At 47.1% G+C, this 15,416-nt stretch overlaps 2 protein-coding genes across 8 annotated transcripts in view; one reads left to right on the top strand and one right to left on the bottom strand.

The window, feature by feature from the left end:
* The window catches only part of LOC146516026 (echinoderm microtubule-associated protein-like 6), a 27,680-nt gene extending 19,028 nt beyond the window's left edge, over positions 1–8,652 (top strand). For 4 of the 7 annotated variants that reach the window (XM_085162427.1, XM_085162426.1, XM_085162424.1 and 1 more), the window contains 11 exons: positions 1,513–1,686; positions 1,972–2,180; positions 2,262–2,419; positions 3,975–4,089; positions 4,172–4,360; positions 4,431–4,603; positions 4,676–4,838; positions 4,995–5,098; positions 6,997–7,150; positions 7,228–7,328; positions 8,137–8,652. In XM_085162427.1, coding sequence (XP_085018553.1) covers positions 1,513–1,686; positions 1,972–2,180; positions 2,262–2,419; positions 3,975–4,089; positions 4,172–4,360; positions 4,431–4,603; positions 4,676–4,838; positions 4,995–5,098; positions 6,997–7,150; positions 7,228–7,328; positions 8,137–8,161 — 1,565 coding nt within the window. In that variant the 3' untranslated portion in view covers positions 8,162–8,652. The other 3 variants (XM_085162425.1, XM_085162422.1, XM_085162428.1) reach the window with 2 other exon arrangements.
* Positions 8,653–10,756: 2,104 nt separating this feature from the next.
* LOC146516025 (uncharacterized) lies at positions 10,757–14,637 on the bottom strand. Its single transcript, XM_085162430.1, is given in 2 exon segments — positions 10,757–14,169; positions 14,171–14,637. Coding segments are annotated over 2 exon segments (2,823 nt in total). The 5' UTR covers positions 14,507–14,637; the 3' UTR covers positions 10,757–11,682.
* Positions 14,638–15,416: the final 779 nt, after the last annotated feature.

Raw genomic sequence — 15,416 nt, 5'->3', positions numbered from 1 at the left:
AGACACACACACACAGACACACACACACACACAGACACAGACACACACACAAACACACACACAGACACACACACACACACAGACACACACACACACAGACACACACACAGACACACACACACACACAGACACGTGCACACACACACACACACAGGTTGAGTTTATTAACGTGTTGGTGTCATTCGCTCCCGGCGTGTAGAGGCGGAGCTCTCTGGTGAGTATCATGAGTCAGGACGCTGATCGTAGCTCGCCCCCCGACTCGTCTGCACTGATGTGGATTCAAATGAAAACACTGAAGGTCACGCTGAACGCTCCACGCCACGGAAACGTCCGAGAGCGTCAGGTCTTACATTTTTAGAATCGTTTCACACGGAAATCAACATGGACGCCAGGCGTGCGTCTGCCGAGCCGTCGGGTTTATGTACAGGTCTCGTGAGGAACCTCAACATCACACGAGGTGCGAGCCCGACAGTCAAGGCCAAATCCAAATGCACAAAGTGTTTTGTTTGTGAAGGTGCAGTCTGACTGAGGGTTCGTGCACCAAAGTCCGACCGTCAGATCTTTAACCCGTCGTCGAGCAGCACGTTAAAGGCTGCTCAGTAAGCAGGACGTCACTGCTGGAGGATCCATTTCTCCTCAGCGTCTGAAACGTCAGCGTGGCTGAGCTCGGTGTTTTCAGGCGTCTCCACATTAGCACGAGCATGGCAGTAGGCGGACTCGGAGCCCGGCCGAGAGCCTCGTGTGGGCATGATGGCTCGGTGTTTCTGTGCAGTCTGTGCCGTGTGTGCTGAAGCTGTGAGGCTGCTTCCTTCCTTTAGAGACATCTCCGGGTCAGTCGTGTTAATGCAGACGCTGTCGGGGCATGATCACATGATCACGCGATCCTCTCTTTGTCCTCCAGAGAGGACGCGATTGAAAACATGTCTTCCTCTCTGGTCTTCTGAGGTTTCCTCTGCCGAGCTGAGGTGGTCCGGGACCTCGGAGCGAACCGGTCATGTGATCATGGCTGAAAGTGTTAATAAAGCTTACGGTGAAGAGATGGTCGTTTGAAAGAAGCCATTTTGAATTTCCGCACTCTGAATGGCGCTGCTCCGTGACCCAGCATGCGAACTCAGGCGCTGGAAGTACCCAAAGATCCTGAATGGGATAAGGTCATCCATCCAAGTTCGTTCCACGACACTGCGTCTCCATTTCACAGCTCCCATGACTCCCTCAGGTCCTTCATCCTTTTCTCCGTGGCCTCTTTACCATCCTTCATTCCTCGGCTCGTTTCCTTTCATCGCCCCACTTCCTGCTCAATCTGTTCCTTTGTTTGTCGATGCTGTAGATCTGAGGTTCCCCTTTTCTCCTGTTCCTTGAAGAATGCTGAGGATCAGCTGTAGATCCCACATGTTGTTTGGTGTTTCAGTCCTGTGGTCCACAGGTCCTTGGATGTTCAGGTCCTGGTACTTCCTACCTCGGTTCTGTGGTTGTGAAGTTGTGTGGTTTCTACGGTTTGGTCTCTCCTCGCAGGCCTCGCCCCGTCCATCCACGTGTGGGACGCCATGACCAAGCAGACACTGTCCATCCTGCGGTGTTCGCACGCTAAAGGCGTCGGCTACGTTAACTTCAGCGCTACAGGGAAGCTGCTGCTGTCTGTGGGGGTGGAGCCTGAACACACCATCACAGTGTGGAGGTGGCAGGAAGGTACCCAACATCTTTCATCAGATGAACGATTGTGAGATGCTCTCAGCTTCTGGCAGTTTGTTGGAAGGAGTAAGAGGTTAGCTCTTGGAGCTCTGACACTATCGAGGGTTACAGGGTTACTTCCTGATCCCCACGATTACCTGATGACTCGGGGTCAGGTTCAGGATTAAGGTTCAATGATGCCTCGGGGGGGAACATTATTGTTTGGACCATTTGTTCCACACCAAACAAGACAAAGTATGTGATGTAGATGGGACGATCTTTGACCTCTTACCTGTCCGTCAGGCACCAAGGTGACGAGTAAGGGCGGCCACACTGAGCGGATCTTCGTGGTGGAGTTCCGGCCGGACTCTGACACCCAGTTCGTGTCAGTGGGAATCAAACACATCAAGTTCTGGACTCTGGTTGGAGGTTCGCTCATGTACAAGAAAGGTGTGATCGGCTCAGTGGAGGACGGCCGCATGCAGACCATGTTGTCTGTTGCGTTCGGCGCCGTAAGAAACGCTGACGTTGCTTTTTTATGTAACGCTCTGGTGTTTGCGGATTTGTGGTAAATCGCTGTTTGTCTCACTCAGAACAACCTGACGTTCACTGGCGCCATCAACGGAGACGTGTACGTGTGGCGCGAGCATTTCCTGGTGCGCGTAGTGGCAAAGGCGCACAGCGGCCCCGTCTTCACCATGTACACCACTCTGAGGGACGGCCTTATCGTTACCGGGGGGAAGGAGCGACCGTGAGTCTGCAGTTCCTGAAGATGCTGACCTACCACCTGCTTTTGCTGTTAATACAAAACAATGGTCCCAGATTCAACCAATCATTTAAAGTTTGCATTATTAGGGGTGTGGCCTCTTTGAATTACATGTGGATAGTGACACAGGTAGCTGTAGGTGCTAGCTGTCTGCTAGGCTTCACCTGAACTGGACCTCTGGACCGTGTTTGTGCTGTTGGAGCTTTTTTACTAACAGATGGTCCAAGAAGGCGGAGCTCCAGGTTTGGTGCGCAGTGATTGGACATTGCTAATCTTTGCCTGACTTATGCTTTCATATAGTCTGTGGTAACAAAAGTCGCTAGCATTAGCTCATAATAAAATCCATGCTCTAAACGATGGCTTACGGAATCAGTGGGTGATGCCACAGTGGGTGATGCCACAGTGGCTCCATCAGTCTCTATAAACCAGTGTTTCCACACCTTTTGGAGCACGGCTCATATGGAAAATCACACAGCACACCACCAAACAAAAAGCATATTGATCATTTTTCCCCGAGCACCAGGCAGAGCGGACTTGGCTCAGTTTGTCCCCAGGTTACGTCTGGACTTCTTTAAGTTGCTTGAAGACGTTTCACCTCTCATCCGAGAAGCTTCTTCAGTTCTAAGGTCAAATGGTGGAGAGTCCCAGATATAATCCAGTTTTGAGTTCCCTCCCCAGACGCCTTAACGCCCACTCACACCCTGGGCCATCTGACCTCAGGAATTCACATGATAAGGTGGGGCCAGGTTTCACAATGAACTCACCTGAAACTCTGGCTGATTGGGACCCACACCCAGTTTCACACCTTGGCTCAGGCGATTAGAGGATCATCAGGGGGTCCTTTTGTCCCTCTGTGGGGGGAAACTCCCACTAGGTTTAAATCTGGGACTCTCCACCATTTGACCTTAGAACTGAAGAAGCTTCTCGGATGAAGGTGAAACGTCTTCAAGTAACTTAAAGAAGTCCAGACGCTTTTCTTTGCAAGCTCCTTTGACTACGATGACCTGGATGACTGAGAACCTTCACACGTCCCCAGTTTACCTTTTTTGCTTTCTTCTGACCCATCTCGTGCTCGGGCCTTCATCTGGGTTGGAGTTTTCTCCAGGACCAGGTCAGACTGACTGCTGTTTCTGTTCAAATATTTATCTATTGCTATTACGCGCTGCATCGTCTCACAGCGTGAGGATTATGTAATTTCTTCTTCGTCTTCTTCTGTTTTACTGGCAGTTGGCAACCCATTGAACTAGAGCAGGTAGTTGTACTGCCCTCTAGTGGAAGAGAATGCCATTGTTCTGCCCGTTACTCACGCCCGTCATTTAGAGTACTCTTCAGGTGGAATCAGATAATCTGCCGCGGCACAGTGGTTGGGAAACACGGCTATAAACCGTGTGGACCGGCCACAAACATGGCTAAAGGTTAAAGGTTACACCAGGTGAAGATGAGAGTTCAGACAGATCCATTTTAGGGATGTACCCTTCTTCTGGATTCCTTTGATGTATATTTAAAACATGAAATCCCGCTGTCTGCTGCTGTTCATCAGGACCAAAGAGGGTGGTGCTGTAAAGCTTTGGGACCAGGAGATGAAGCGCTGCCGAGCTTTTCAGCTGGAGACCGGCCAACCGGTGGAGAGCGTCCGATCTGTCTGCAGAGGAAAGGTGTGAAGAACACACTGTGGAAGGTCTGTGGTGCTTGATGTGATTCCAGTGACAGGAAGAGTAACCTCCAACTCTCTGACAGGGTAAAATCCTGGTGGGAACCAAGGATGGGGAGATCATAGAGGTTGGAGAAAAGAACGCTGCCTCCAACACCATGATCAACGGACACACTCAGGGAGGGATCTGGGGTCTGACAAGTCACCCTTTCAAAGACGTCTTCATCTCCGCCAGCGATGACGGGACCATCCGAATATGGGACCTGGCTGATAAGGTACGGGGTTGAACTGTGGTGTCTGCCGACCTGGTACGGCGTGTTCCTTTAATCCTGCTTTCTGTCTTAGAAACTCCTGAACAAGGTGAGTTTGGGCCATCCTGCCAAGTGCACGTCCTACAGTCCCAACGGAGAAATGGTTTCCATCGGCATGGAGAACGGGGAGTTCATCGTCCTGCTGGTCAACTCGCTCACCGTCTGGGGCAAGAAGAGAGACCGCAGCGTGGCCATCCAGGACATTCGGTGGGTTTGAGCATTAGCACGAACAGGAGCCAGTTCTGGGACTAACTTCAGTTTCTGGATTTCTTTGTTCAGGTTCAGTCCAGATAACCGGTTCTTGGCGGTGGGCTCAGTTGAAAGCGCTGTGGATTTCTACGACCTCTCTCTCGGGCCGTCGCTTAATCGGATTGGTTACTGCAAGGACATTCCCGGGTGTGTCATCCAGATCGACTTCTCTGCTGACAGCAGACACATCCAGGTACTTTCACTTCCTTCTTAAATAAAGGTTAAAGGTTAAGAAGACACGTGCTGAGTTATGACACATGGGTCTGTTGTTGTGACCTCTGACCTTTTCCTTGTGGGTCAGAGCTCTGTCAGGCGAGAGCTAGTTTTCAATGTCTTGATTTATTCACAGGTGTCCACAAGCACCTACACCCGGCAGGTGCACGAAGTTCCCTCAGGGAAGGTGATCACGGATCAGCCCATCCTAGACAGGATCACCTGGGCAACCTGGACCAGGTGAGGCAGAAAAGTTGATTTGCTGTGCTTAATGTTAGCTAACGTTCATGTTAGTGGGAACGCCTCAGACCATGTATGAGTCTCAAACTCCTCGAGGGGCGGTGTCCTGAAACCATGTGTCCCTGCTGCAACACACCTGAATACAATTAGTGGGTGATTAGCAAGGCTCTATAGAACTTGACTGCATGCTGAGGTGGTGACCCCTGACCCCTAACCCTACTCGAGTAAGTGTTTGGAAAAATTTACTTTTATTGCACTGTGTTCATTCAGTCATGAGCTGCTGTAACAGGTAGGGCTGCCACGATTAGTCGACTAGTCACGATTACGTCGACTATCAAAATCGTCGACGACTGATTTAATAGTCGACGCGTCGTTTGAAGCTTTGTAAGATCCTGAAAGATGCAGGAATAAGTAGCAGGATTTAAGAGTGTAATAACGGACTGAAACAGAAGATGGCAGCACTGCATGTACAAGGATGCCAGCTGCCGTTAAACCCCGAAGAAGAAGAAGCTGTGTCCCAGAATTCATAGCGCAGCCCAGCTCAGTTTCCAACAATGGCGGCAGCTAGTTAGTTTTAATATTACTCTTATTATTCTTTCTGGGTCACAAAATAAACGTTTAACATATTTTCAGGCGAGAATGTAGCTGTGTAAACCTCAAATATCTGCTCAGTTTATCAAGACACCACATATTTTCAAAAGCGCTCCGACGTTTTCGGAGACGTCTGTTAGCTACTAGCTCGATAGCTAGCCGGGGGCTAGGCTAACTAGAGCCGTGAGAACACCGGACTCCCGGCTTCAAACCCACTGCCGTCTTTCTCTACTCAGGTTAAACATGATATATAAGTCACTTAGATAACTTAAAAATGTTATTGTTTGGCTTTTTTTAGTATTTTATTTGTTCCTGAGTAAATCGGTTTGGCTGAGATTAAAGTTATAGTTTTTACACAGCTGAATAAACGTCAAGCAGACAGCTGATTATCAGAAGTGTGAGATGCTCGAGAATTTACTCCGGTGTCCTGTTATATTTTAGATAGCAAGGAGTTTATTAAACTTCACCGAAACAATCTGCAAATTTCATTAAAATTTAATAAACTATCATCTTGTCTTTATTTTTAGTTAGCACATACCTTTAAACACTTACAGCTGTAAGCTAATGATAGTTATATAAGAGCAGATGCTGCTGGTGCAATAAGCTGTACGTTTTATGACCAATGGATGATGATCTGATTAGTCGACTATCAAAATAATCGTTTGTGGCAGCTCTATGTAACATGAATCAAGAATTACCGCCTCAGCGTGCAGTCTGGTCCTATTCGCTCGCTAATGACCTGCTAACTGTATTCAGGTTGGAGCAGGGACACATGGAACAGTTTCAGGACAGCGGCGCTCGAGGACTGGAGTTTGAGACCCCTGCTTTATGGGACGCAGAGGAATCAGGGCCCTCTCTAATCCAAGAAACAAAACGATAAGATGGGGCTGTCCTTGGTGGTGGTGGGGTTCCCTCATGCCGGGTCTTTGTTAGGGAAGTAAACAAGTTCAGAGGTTTGGGAACCAGCTGCAGAGCAAAGGTCTGCTGACATATAGAAAGCAGACAGGAAGGGGAACTAAGGGGACTCTTTCCAGGCTGACGTTGAGCAACAGAAATGTTCGTCAGGCCTGAGGAGTCGTAACCTAATCTGACCGATCCTAGAAGCACAGCACCGGTCCTCCAGCCCTGGGTCGCCATGGAGTCCTGAACTAAAAACAGGAAGCACGGATTCAAATTGGGATGGGTTCAGGAAAAGCTGGAGGAACTTTTCACGAATAAAAAACAGGAACTAGTTCCAGAAACGCTGCCACCTTCCTGAGCTCATGTAAGGTGTGACCGACCTGACGGAGGCGTTTCTGTTTTCGTAGCATCGTGGGGGACGAGGTTGTCGGCATTTGGCCTCGTAACGCCGAGAAGGCGGACGTTAACTGTGCCTGCGTTTCTCACGCTGGAGTCAACATGGTGACCGGAGACGACTTCGGCCTCATCAAGCTCTTTGACTTCCCCTGCGCCGAAAAATTTGTAAGTGAGCTCCGAAAATGAGAAATCACTGAAAGGTTCAGCTCACACTGAGCGCCACCTTCTGTCTTTATTTCCAGGCGAAGCACAAGCGTTACTTCGGCCACTCGGCTCACGTGACCAACATCCGCTTCTCCTGCGATGATAAATATGTGATCAGCGCTGGCGGCAGCGACTGCAGGTGAGACCTGAATTACACCAAATCTTTGAAACCAGCCAAACGTGGGCAGAAAACTGACTGCAGAACAGCTCAGACAGTAAACTCACGCTTTGTTTGTTTGTTTGTTTTACTTGATCTAAATGAGACGTTTTAGGACCCCTGAGACAAAATTCTAATATTTCACAGAGAAAAAGGTTCAGGACCTTCAGGATGTATGTTTTCAGTTCAATTTTATTCATACAGCACCAAATCACAACAGCAGTCGGCTCAAGGTTCTTTATATTGTAACCCCTATGAGCAGCACTTTGGCGACAGTGGGAAGGAAAAACTCCCTTTTAACAGGAAGAAACCTCCAGCAGAACCAGGCTCAGGAAGGGGCGGGGCCATCTGCTGTGATTGGTTGGGGTGAGAGAAGGAAGACAGGATAAAGACATGCTGTGGAAGAGAGACGGAGGTTAATAACAGATACGATTCAATGCAGAGAGGTCTGTTAACACATAGTGAGTGAAGAAGAAACACCCAGTGCATCATGGGAATCCCCCGGCAGCCTACATCTATTGCAGCATAACTAAGGGAGGATTCAGGGTCACCTGGTCCAGCCCTAACTATATGCTTTAGCAAAAAGGAAAGTTTGAATCTTAAAAGTAGAGATAGTGTCTGTCTCCTGAATCTAGACTGTGATGAGCTCTGAAACCTGACTGAAACTCTTCCAATAAGCCATTCGTCTGCAGATGATCTGCTTGCTGTTTCACACTCCTACTCTGAAAGGAAGGTTGGACACTGGCTGGTTGTAACTGATTGCTGTCTGTCTCTCGTCTCCTCTCTGCAGCCTGTTTGTGTGGAAATGCCAGTGAGGTCTCCGCAGTCCTTGTTGGGTTCACAAGAGTCTCCTCCTCTTCTCCTCTGATGCTGCTCCCCCGACTCCTCGGTCTGAACTCTGACCCGAGTTCACCTCTTGCTGTACAGTTAATGTGAGGACGTGTTTCCTGCTGTTGTGGCGTGTTGCTGTGACCCGTGGACGACGTGTAGCTGTGTCGTGTAGCTGTGTCTGGTTTGTCGGGATGTGCCTTTCTCACAAACTCTGACCAAACATTTGATACAACTTTATTTATAATGGTGGTGCTATCAGACTGTCGTGGTGTCCTGTCAGAAGAAGATGATGATGATGAAGATAAAAAAGAGGAAAATGGATCTGTGTTTGATCCTAGTTATTAAAAAGGGAAAAAAGTAGAAAACAGTTTGTATGGAACTTTATTTAAGAAGTAAAAGAATTCTACCTCAAAACAGAACAAATAGAAATGAAGAAAATGTATTTATTAAGGTAGAAAATAAATACTTACATCCACATGGTGGCGCTGTCTTCTCTCTGCTGTTTGTCTGATAATAAAAAAAAACACTTTTCTTGGAACCCGACACAGAGGGATCAAAGGTCATCAGGACCTGTCAGTACTCTTGCTGCAGCATTTTGGATTAGCTGAAGGCTTTTCAGGGAGTTTTTAGGACTTCCTGATAATAATGAATTACAGTCGTCCAGCCTGGAAGTAATAAATGCATGAACTAGTTTTTCAGCGTCACTCTGAGACAGGATATTTCTAATTTTAGAGATGTTGCACAAATGGAAGAACGCAGTCTTACATATTTGTTTAATATGTGCGTTGAAGGACATATCCTGGTCAAAAATGACTCCGAGGTTCCTCACAGTGTTACTGGAGGCCAAGGTAATGCCATCCAGAGTAAGAATCTGGTTAGATACCATATTTCTAAGCTTTTCAGCGCCGAGTACAATGACCTCAGTTTTATCTGAGTTAAGAAGCAGAAAGTTAGTGGCCATCCAGCTCTTTATGTCTTTAAGACATTCCTGCAGTTTAACTAATTGGTGTGTGTTATCCGGCTTCATGGACAGATAGAGCTGGGTGTCATCTGCATAGCAGTGAAAATGTATGCTATGTCTTCTAATGATGCTGCCAAGGGGAAGCATGTATAATGTAAACAGAATTGGTCCTAGCACTGAACCCTGTGGAACTCCATAATTAACCTCAGTGTGTGAAGAGGACTCTCCATTTACATGCACAAATTGGAGTCTATTAGATAGATATGATACAAACCACTGCAGCACAGTACCTGTAATACCTAATCATACCACGGAGTCGGGTATTTCTGATTTGAGACCTTAGTTTTCACCGGAGCTACAGTATCCAGAGTCGTACGTAGTGAGGAGGTAAAATTATTAACAAGATGATCGACCTCTGTTGGAGCAGCGTTCAGGTAGCTGCTCTGCTCTGTGTTGGTACAGGGCATTGAAGATGAAACACAGTTTGGCATCTCTGCGTTAGTAATATGTAGATTTTTACATCAGATAATTCTTATTCTAATTCCTTTAGAATAAGAGAAAAAAGAGAAACCAAAAAATAGATTTAAAGTTAAAGAGGTACCTACATAGGGATTGTATGTCATAACGTAAGTATCTACACAGATATGTACCGATTATAAACAAGTTATATATGCCATATAAAAGAGCAGGAGCAATGTGATCGGTGGTAGTGCACATTGAGTAAGAGGAAGGACTAGAAGTAGGAATGTTGGCTGCATTATGCTACAATAAATACGTTTATAAACAGAGTGTAAATGTCCATAAATCGTCATGAACCAAGGTGCACACACACTGTGGGGACCCAAAAGCAGACTCAATACGACTTTTTCTGGAACTGTGTACAGATTTATTAATTTAACAGAGAAGGAACAACCGAGGAGACGAGAATCTAACTTAATGCCGAAGAAACCGGGAACAGAAACGCCCCGGGAAGCCTCGATCGGGACCATGGGGAGCTGCAAGAGAAAGGGCAACAATTACTAGTGTGCAGGGCTGCAGAGTCACAACTACTCAAGAGTTAGAATATTGAGGCTTACAGAGTGAGACCGTGGGACTCAGACAGGAGGGAGTCCGTGGGAGAAACTCTAAGTGAGAAAAGTTTCCATAAATTCATGTTGGCAATAAAAGAGCGGGGGCAGAAGGGTCTACAGGTCAATGAAACTGACTTTTACTGCTTTGTGCTTGTTTTCATGTTACTCCACAAGGTCAGTGAAAGAACAAAGGTGCTAACCCCTGGACCAAAAGCAAATGGTCCAAGTGGGCGAGGTGCTGATTTTCAGATGGCAGGTCTACATCTAGAAGCAAAATGAGCACAAACACCAACAACCAAAGTGAAGCATTAAGACAAAACTGTCCAACAGGATCCACACATTCTGCCACAAATACATGCAAGACAACTAAATTGGTCCACAAATAGATGTAAACTGACTAAACTACGACACAAATCAGACAAAAACAGATGCAACATGATCACAAACAGACACATGTTGGCTACATGTTGATGCAAAATGACTGAAATCACACGTGCAACACTTTCTACATATTTGACAACAGAAGAAAAACACAAACAAAGTTGGAATGTATTTTCATTTAGATTTCTTTTTTTATTTCATGCCGAATTAGATATTTTAAAAGCGCCAAATCACAAAGTCTCCTCCCTGTTTGTACTGTAAGGTCAAAACCCTACAGTACTACAGAGAACCCCAACAATCAAATGATTCCCCTCTGAGCAAGCATGAGGCGACTGTGGGGAAGAAAAACTCCCTTTAACAGGAAGAAACTTCCACGGAACCGGGCTCAGAAGGGACGGCCATCCGCTGCGACCGGTTGGGGGGATGGAAATCAAAAAGGAGACGAGATGGCGTGAACTACAGTTGTTAGAATTTGGATTTGAGGGCCAATCTAAAAATCAGGGCTCGCAAAATTGCTAGCCCAACATCCCGGGGCTAGTGATGTCTCCGGTCGGGCGACCAAAATCTATCTCAGCCCTGCCCGATGAGCTATCATATAGCCCGATGAGCTATCATGTAGCCCGATGAGCTATCATGTAGCCCGATGAGCTATCATGTAGCCCGATGAGCTATCATGTAGCCCGATGAGCTATCATGTAGCCCGATGAGCTATCCTATAGCCCGATGAGCTATCCTATAGCCCGATGAGCTATCGTGTAGCCCGATGAGCTATCATATAGCCCGATGAGCTATCATGTAGCCCGATGAGCTATCATGTAGCCCGATGAGCTATCCTATAGCCCGATGAGCTATCGTGTAGCCCGATGAGCTATCATATAGCCCGATGAGCTATCATATAGCCCGGTGAGCTATCATATAGCCCGATGAGCTATCATATAGCCCGACGGGCGGGGCTGAGATAGATTTTGGTTGCCCGACCGGAGACATCGCTAGCCCCGGGACGTGTTATGGTTTAAATTTTGATTTGGTGCTAAAATTCTGCCTCAAGATGTTAAAAGAAGCAGGGCAGTGGGGGAAAGCCAGGATGGTGATTTTAATCATCGTTGGCTTTAATGCACCACCTAAAGGGCTTTCGCAGAGCTTTTCCCACCGCTGAAAAGAACCTGGAAATTTTGGATTTCTTTGGAGGACTGGGGATGACTCCCAGGCTGATTTTTAGATGCCTTATCACAGCCTCATCAAAAGATGAATTACTTTCCATCGCAGCATGTAAGACACGTTCTGGGGAGCCAAACTCCCTGATGAGGGATTTGGCTATTTTCTTCATGAACTGTTTCTGGTCATTGATGAGACTCGTGGTGGACTCTGTGCTGCTGAGTTCAGGCTTGATCAGGTCTCTCAGACGGTTGATGGCCATGTCTAGTTCTGCTGACAGAGACACAGAATGTTTGGTCTTAGATTTAGATTTTATAAGAACGCTCGCGAAGAGGAAGAAGGCGAGGTCATCGGACGTTTTCTCAACCACGGAAGACACAGAACCATTCTCTGACATTTTAGAGGAAACCATGAGAGAGCCTGAAACACCTGCAGAGCATTTTTCTGGATGCTCTGCAGGTGCAATGCCAAATTTTGGCCTCGGAGGTGAAATCTTTTGGTTTTTTGGTTTTGGTCTTGGAGGGGACATATCAGATGCCAAAGAGCATTTTTCCGGAGAAATGCTCCCAGGTTTTGGCATTGGAGGGGACATATCAGATGCCAAAGAGCATTTTTCTGGAGAAATGCTCCCAGATTTTGGCATTGGAGGGGACATATCAGATGCCAAAGAGCATTTTTCTGGAGAAATGCTCCCAGATTTTGGCATTGGAGAGGACATATCAGATGCCAGAGAGCATTTTTCTGGAGAAATGCTCCCAGATTTTGGCATTGGAGGGGACATATCAGATGCCAAAGAGCATTTTTCTGGAGAAATGCTCCCAGATTTTGGCATTGGAGAGGACATATCAGATGCCAGAGAGCATTTTTCTGGAGAAATGCTGCCAGATTTTGGCATTGGAGAGGACATATCAGATGCCAGAGAGCATTTTTCTGGAGAAATGCTCCCAGGTTTTGACGTTGGAGGTGATGGTACAGATTCCTCACCACTGCTCGCTGAATCTGTTTCCTGCTTTGGGGTCTGTGTTCTTTTAATAAAGTTTCGGATGTCATTCACAGCCTCAGACACCTTGTCCATTTGAATCACGTGATCTTTGTCTTCGTTGTCCAGCCAGAGTAAAAGCTTCTGTAGAAACATTTCTACTGCGTCTTCTACGAGGACATAGAGGACTTCAGCAGAATAGGGACGCTTTGAGCCTTGTGTTTGTCGTGGAGTCCTGGAGATGACGGTGTCTGAGAGGGATCTACCCATTAGAGGTTCGGGGATTTCATACATTCGATCCGTCATCAGTAGATCAAACACTTTTGCCGTTAAGTCCACAGTAAAGTCTCTGGTTGCCCCACTATTTCTAAAGTTTTCCAAGGTTTTTTCAATGGAGAGCTCTTCTTTCTTAGTTAGTTTGTCAAACAACCGATTAACGTGGGATCTAATGGCGCCAAAGTCGAGTGGAGAAAAACGAATGTACCGTAGAAGCATATTTTGGGAAGGGGCTTGATTTGCGCTCTGGGGACGAGGACTATGAGGCTCTGACCCTGAGAGGCTGACAGCTATGCTTTCATCGGAGGGCACCGTGTCACTCTTGGGCTGCTTGCAAACGTTTTTTAGACAAACAAAATATTTCCTGTTTGTCTTTATTTCTTGTCTCAGCTCGTTTTTCATCTTTTCAAATTGTTTTTTCGCAAACATGCAAAAGCAATGTTTGCGTGCTTTGAGGCCGGAGTGAGAGGTGGACGGCACACATTTGGAAAAGAAGTCTCTCACCTTGTTGATAATGAATCCTGCATTAAAGGCAGGTTTGGGTAAGCTACAGCTGTCACAGAGCTCTTCACTGCTTGAATCCAGGTTTCCAAGTATCTCATTTACAATGTCAGCTGCAACCTGTTCTACTGGGGTTGCAGCTCGGATACTGTGGCTCTCTGCAGTGGCTTTGATTTGGCCTTGTTCTGTTAGAGCTGATTGGTCTGGGAGCTCAATTTCTTTCTCCTCATCATCTGAACCTTTATCTCCTTCTGTCATCTCTCCATCTGAGCTCCTTGATGACAGAATCACAGAAATCTCTGTGATTGCTGATTGCACTGACACCTTTGAATCCGTGCTTTCTGAACCGGAATCAGACCCCCTTGACACGCACCGGCAGCGCAGCTTACGTGCGTGCCTTTTAAGGCACGAGGCAGCGTGGCAAACCATGCGGCGCAGCTTTTTAATATTACTCAATTTGCCGCTAACATAAACGGCGGGGTCTTGCGGCAAATCAGGGCTTTCTGCGATCAGGGCAATTGTTGAGCTGACCTTTTCGGAGATCTCTTCCTCAACCATCCGTGTCAGCTCGTCAGCGCTCTCATGTCGCTGTTCCGGGACGTTAAGAGCGCTGGCGATGGCGGCTGAGATCGAGTCTCCGAGGGACGGGCTTATTTTTCCCCGCACCTAAAGGCTCCGGATCTTCCTTCGTCATGTGATCCTGAATAACAGGAAGGTTTATTTGAAGGATTCTGACAGAGGCGATCTGAATGATTTCAGAAATCATATCAGCGAGCACCGCTTGGACGCCCGAGTCGCACGTGCCATTTTCTATCTCGCTCCACTGAACTTCAGAGAGCCTTTCAAAGCACCGGTTGATTGGTGGCATAATCTGTTCTGGTGTGACCACGAATGAAGTTTCGTCTTTGCTGGGTGGAGCCATTGTTGTGTCGCAACTGTGATTTTCTAGATTTAAGTGAATAGTGTGCGAGTTTTCTTGCTTTAGAGAACGCCGACTGTTGAACATTTGCAAACAGATGAGCTGTGACGTTTCTGTGTGAGAGCCCCTACTTAAGGGTTTCCCTGCCTGTGACGTGGCTGACAGATCAAAGCAAAAGAACGTGAGTCACAGAGAACGCACGCGCAGACGCGTCGATAGAAGCCCCTGGCGCGTGCTCACAGCTGCGCAGCCGCAGATTTGAATGACGCCTCGGGGTAAACCGTTCGTGACCTTCCATATCCCAGGATTCATTGCGAGTCAAAGGTTGAAGAAAAATGGCGGAAGTGAAGCGGTGCAGAAATAAAGTCTTCAACGTAAGCGCAGTACGGTGTACAGTTCAGGACATCTTCAGGTCTCAGAACACGAGCTATCAGACAGAGAGAAAATCTTCCTGCAGGTGGCGCTGTTGTCATGTCCCACCAATGACTGTAGTGACAGCTGCAGTCACGGAGAAACTTGCGTATCTCTGTTCGGGAATAGCAGATAGAGCGTAGGCTCTGAGAGGAGGGCCAGCGTTTACGCTACGAAAACACGACCGAGTGTTTTAACCTGACAGCCTGAGGTGTTCTTCAGTAAACTGGACTACCCGACAGAAGGACCCGAGGCCCCGCTGCACTGTTTCGGTAAGTTAAACGTGTTTGTAAGCTACTCCGTAACTACCGTCCTTAGCTAGCTCCTGAGACCTAGCTAGCTAAGATGTCAGGGTTCGTTTAGCTAATCTGTGCAGGTGAATGCATTTACTAAAGAAATCAAGAGAAACGCTCCGGGCCGCTCAGTCACTAATTACTGTTACTGTACTTTTATTACAAGTATTATACTGTAAAAGCAACAGGCTGCACCCTGCTGCAGCTCCTGTGCAGAGCTGAATATTAAAGATGTGCAAACAACAGCAAATTCAAAATTCAAATTCAAATTTTATTTGTCACATACAGTCATA

The sequence above is a fragment of the Neolamprologus multifasciatus genome, chromosome 6, assembly GCF_963576455.1.
Source record: "Neolamprologus multifasciatus chromosome 6, fNeoMul1.2, whole genome shotgun sequence".
Lineage (NCBI taxonomy): Eukaryota > Metazoa > Chordata > Actinopteri > Cichliformes > Cichlidae > Neolamprologus > Neolamprologus multifasciatus.
Note: the sequence above shows the minus strand (reverse complement) of the source record. Positions and strands in the feature narration are given on the sequence as shown.